The 4,992-nt window shown below is 34.3% G+C and overlaps 1 protein-coding gene across 1 annotated transcript; it reads right to left on the bottom strand.

Annotated features, from left to right (window-relative positions):
- Positions 1 to 3,328: 3,328 nt before the first annotated feature.
- On the bottom strand, positions 3,329 to 3,688 carry LOC117020559 (60S ribosomal protein L31-like). The gene has a single exon (XM_033103144.1). It carries the CDS (start codon positions 3,686 to 3,688, stop codon positions 3,329 to 3,331), a length of 360 nt encoding a protein of 119 aa, XP_032959035.1.
- Positions 3,689 to 4,992: the final 1,304 nt, after the last annotated feature.

Below are 4,992 nucleotides of genomic sequence, written 5' to 3'. Positions count from 1 at the left end.
AATCATAGGCAAATCAATGAAGAAATATACTCAAACTGTACAGTTCTTTTTCGAAATGCAAAACCAAGCCCCGTGTTTTCAGTTGCAAATTAGAGTTCACATTAATTGCCCTAAAATGTAGCGATTTGCTTGCTGGATGCAGAAGTTTGTACTCTTGGCTGCTTTAAAAAAAAAAAAGACAGTTTATTTTTAAATGGATTTTAGAGTAAAAAGTAATTGAGATGTTTGGCAACCTCAGGGTAAAACATAAGAGTGTACAGAGGATAAAGACAAGAATTTAGTTCTGTTCCTTGCTCCATTACTCTCTCACTTGATGTATACTCTGACAAGTCCTTTCGCTGTCCTGGGCCTCAGGCTCTCTTCTTCAGTATCCGGGATATCTTCCACATCTGCCTGCCCCCTGGGGGGTGTTGTAAGGGTTAATGAGATATGTTGTGAGTGCTTTGATTCTAAGGTGAAAGCCCTGTACAAATACAACTTGGTTACATCTCAGATTCATCTTTGATTCATCTGAATAAATGGGCCTTCCTTTTTATTAACTCTTCCTTGTAAATTTTCAAAGTTGAGTTATTTGATTTTAATATTCTATGTTGGGGCATTCTATACCTTAACATTGTATAAAAACCCTTGACAAATTATATTACCCTATTAAGGGAGAACCTCTGTTCACAAATACTGAATAACTTTCTTATTATGTTAGTCAATGTACTTATTCAATTAATGTTTATTGAAAAATGTACTCTTTCTAGTGACTGCAAGGGGTACAGGGAGTGCTTACAAAGAACTATCTTGTGTGCCTACTGCTCCCAGACACTTTATGTATATTATCTCATTTAATCCTTATAACAACTTGAAATATAGGGACTATCATTACCCTGTTTATAGAATGTAACCTGAAGTTTCCATGTAATTCAGTAAGCAAGGTACTATCAGAGCAGCATAGTTCTATGAAATCATTTGCAATAGCAAGGAGCTACTTTTTTTGAAACCTCTGATGGAAATTTATGGTCACGCTTTTTAAGAAGAAAGTGTTCTCCTGACACTGCCTCAGCAGTTATGAAATTCAGCTATCTACTATGTTCAACATCCTTATACCAGATCATCCTGGAGTTGAGAGGATGGATTAGAGAAAATTTATATGTAAGCAAATTTATATATAGGCAAAACATGATGATTCAGTTGGAATTGGCCCAACACTCAAAAGCACAAATACCCCACCCCTCCCCCACCGCTAAAGAAAAGAAAAGAAATCCACATAAGCTTTCATGTGGTCATTACTTGTTTTGTTAGAAGTTATCTAAAAGACAAATTTGGAGGAGTTTACATGCCTCACACAAGAAAGGGGGCTACATACCCTTACTTGGTGAGGGAAAAGAGAAGCCTTGTGAATTAAGCCTACTTTGTATGAAATGTACAGAAAGATTCTTTACCCATCCCTGGAAATATGATTCACCAAATGCCAAGTCATCATATTGGGCAGGAGGAAAAGAAGCAGAGTAAGCCAGAAAATGCAGGTTTTTTTGTATTCTGTCTGTGGACAGTTAGCCAGCTGCAACAGATTGCTTAGAAAGTTCACTATTGATACTATCGTACTGTAGTATCATACATTGCTGCATGTTGATAATGTGCTGCGTCACCAGCATTATTAAAGTGAATCCCCATGTGCTGGATTTACAGTGTCCTAGTTTACAGTCTCTAACATACAATACTGACACATATACACATATAACAGAAACAGATGTATATATGGAGTACAGTACTTGTTGAATGATTTAGATATACAGGAATTAGTTGTGGTACTTTCTATACATGAGAGAATAGAAAGTGAGATATGCAAGTCATCTATTCAGAGAAAGTAGTCTTGGGCGAGTTAGAGGAAACTCCTGTCTTGCTTATAGTTACTTAGTTGGGAAAGGATTCTTAAGAAGGAACCAGAGATGGGGATTTCAGAGTAACAGAGTCATAATATGTTACAATTGGAAGAGACTTTAGAAGTTCAAATCCAACTCTTCATTTTATGAATAAACAAGCTGAGACCCAGAGCCCTAGAGTGGCCAGGTGGTAGCAGATCCAGACTCTAATGCAGAACAGATGCCCACCCTTTGATGCTCCAATGCTCTGCCATGTCAAAGGGTTTTTCTTGCTGTTGTTTGTTTGATTTGTTAAGTTTGTTTTACTTTTTATTATGGATATTTTCAATAGTGTACAAAAATAGGATAGTATAATGAATATACACAGAAGGTGCCAAAAAAAATGTAGACACATTTTGAGAAACGAAAAAACTGTATTAAAATTGTAATACTCAATATATACCAATAACAAAAGATGAATACAAGTCATGTGTATCCATTTTTGGCACCTCTGAGTTATATATATATATATATATATATATATATATATATATATATAATTATATATATAATATATATTATATATAATATATAATATATAATATAATATATTACATATATTATTTTGTATATGTTATATATATATATATATAAATAAACAAAAACAAGGCAGTAGATGAAATGGGAATGGTATAATTCCCATTTCATCTACTGCCTTGTTTTTGTTTATTTACTTATTTTTCGAGTATTTTAAAGCAAATCCCAGCATCTGTATTGTTTCACTAGGAAATACTTCAGTAAGCAGCTCTAAATAATACTTAAAAAAAGTAACAACCATGCTATTAGCATACCTAACAAAATTAACAATAAAGCTTAAGATCATCTAATATCTACTCCTTATTCATATTTCTCTAACAGTCTTAAAGATATCTTTTTTTTTTTTTTTTTTTTTTTTTACTGTTTGTTTGAGTTAGCATCCAAATAAGGTCCTCACATTGAATGTTGTTGTTATGGCTCAAAAGTCTCTTTTATTTTATAACTGTCCCTTGTCATTTTTTGTTTGTTTGTTTAATGGTTTTGTTGGTGAAACCAAGTCATTTATCCTAATAGAAAGTGCCACCGTCTGTGGATTTTGCATAATTTCTTGAAGCACATAATGTCTGGTTATCCTGATTTCAGTGATGCTAAGGTTGACCAGTGGGTTCAGGGTCAGACTTTCGCCTAATGGTCTTGGGATCCACTAACAGTTGTTGCTTAGAAGAGCTATCATTTCATTGGAGATTAATAAATGGTCATTTTTCTCATTCTATTATTCAACTGTGTTTATTAACTGGAATAGTTCTTTATATTACTTTCCTACCTGCTCTTTGTCTCCCTTGAATAGCTATGGTATAGGAGAGGTAGAATAAATGCTCGATGCTTTCTCTTTACTTTCTTTTTTTTTTTGCAGTTTTATAACTTTATTTGACAATCAGCAGTTAGTTCTTACTCACATTAACTGTTTGTGGATTTTTGAAAGTAGTGACAAGTATGTAGGTAACCAACATATAGAGCTTATTTGGTGAATCTTTGTCCTCAGTATGTTTTCTAGACAACCACACCAAGATGAAGTATGGGACATTCCTTATTCCTTTGGCCCAGACAGCTTTGTTGAGTCTGGTGTCAATGCACATATCTGGGATTCTCATCTCCTTCATGACAAATTTTCGGATCTGAGTACCTGAGGGGCACAACTCCATGGTTGCGCTTGTGAATGTAGTGGTGTATTCCTTGGTCACTACCTTGTTCGTGAAAGAATGGCCCTTCTTCTTCTCGCCACCCTTCTTTGCGGGAGCCATACTGCCAGGCCCAAGTTGGAAAGCTCTCTTTACTTTTAAATTTTCAGAGTAATGAGTAGGGAGGTTATAATAGAGATTACAGAGGTGGAGTAGTTAATTCTGCACAGTCTGATCAGAAATTATCTCTCAGAAGAAGTAGAATTGGAGCTAGGACTGAAAAAATGTCTGATTTTGACAGGCAAAGAAGGGAGGAGAGTCAGAGCATCATGGTCTAAGGGAACTCCATGAGCAAATAGGAGGGAGTCGTTGATAAGCTGCTGTGAGTAAAGCAGAGAAGTCATGGGCTACTTGGGGAAGGGCCTGTCTCCTGCAGTAGATTGTGACACTCTTGAAGGAAGTATTTGTCTTCTTCAACTTTGAAACTCCAGTGCCACGAAGGTCAATTACCACAAACTGAACATTTTCTCAATAAACATTTATTGTCTAAAAGAAAGAATTAACTTGAACCTTCTTTGATGGATATATATATATCCATCTATCTATATATATATATGGGGTGTAATACTAACTTGTTTTATCCTCTTAATCAAAGAGCAAAGGAACAGGTTATTTATCATTTACTTTTAACAGGAAAAAGGGAGAAAAGCCTATGATCAGCTCGCTAGATGCAGAAAAAGCATTTGACAAAATGAAACGTGATAAAACACTTAATAAACTAGAAATAGAAGGAAACTACCTCAACATAATAAAGGTCATATATGAAAAGCCCCCAACTAACATCATACTCAATGGCGAAAGACTGAAAGTTTTTCCTCTAAGATCTGGAACAAGACAAGGATGCCCACTCTTGCCACTTGTAATCAACATAGTACTGAAAGACCTAGTCAGAGCAATTCAGAAAAAAATAAATAAATAAAAAGCATTCAAATTGGAAAGATGAAGTAAAATTTTATTTGTTTGCAGAAAACATAATCTTATACATAGAAAACCCTAAAGATTCCCCCCAAACCATTAGAACTAATAAACAAATTCAGCGAAGTTACAGGATACAAAAACAACACACAAAAATCAGTGGCATTTCTATACACTAACACTGAATAATCTGAAAAGGAAATTAAGAAAACAGTTTCATTTACAATTACATAATAAAGAATAAAATACCTAGAAATAAATATAACCAAGCACGTGAAAGAATTGTACACTGAAAACTATAAAATGTTGTTGAAAAAAATTAAATAAGACACAAATAAACAAATGAAAGGACACCCTGTGTTTATAAATTGAAAGACTTAATATTGTAAAGATGTCAATACTACCTAACGTGATTTATAGATTCAATGCAATCTGTCAAAATCTCAATGGTG

The sequence above is a fragment of the Rhinolophus ferrumequinum genome, chromosome 3, assembly GCF_004115265.2.
Source record: "Rhinolophus ferrumequinum isolate MPI-CBG mRhiFer1 chromosome 3, mRhiFer1_v1.p, whole genome shotgun sequence".
Taxonomy (NCBI): Eukaryota; Metazoa; Chordata; class Mammalia; order Chiroptera; family Rhinolophidae; genus Rhinolophus; species Rhinolophus ferrumequinum.
This window is presented reverse-complemented; position numbering and strand designations above follow the sequence as displayed.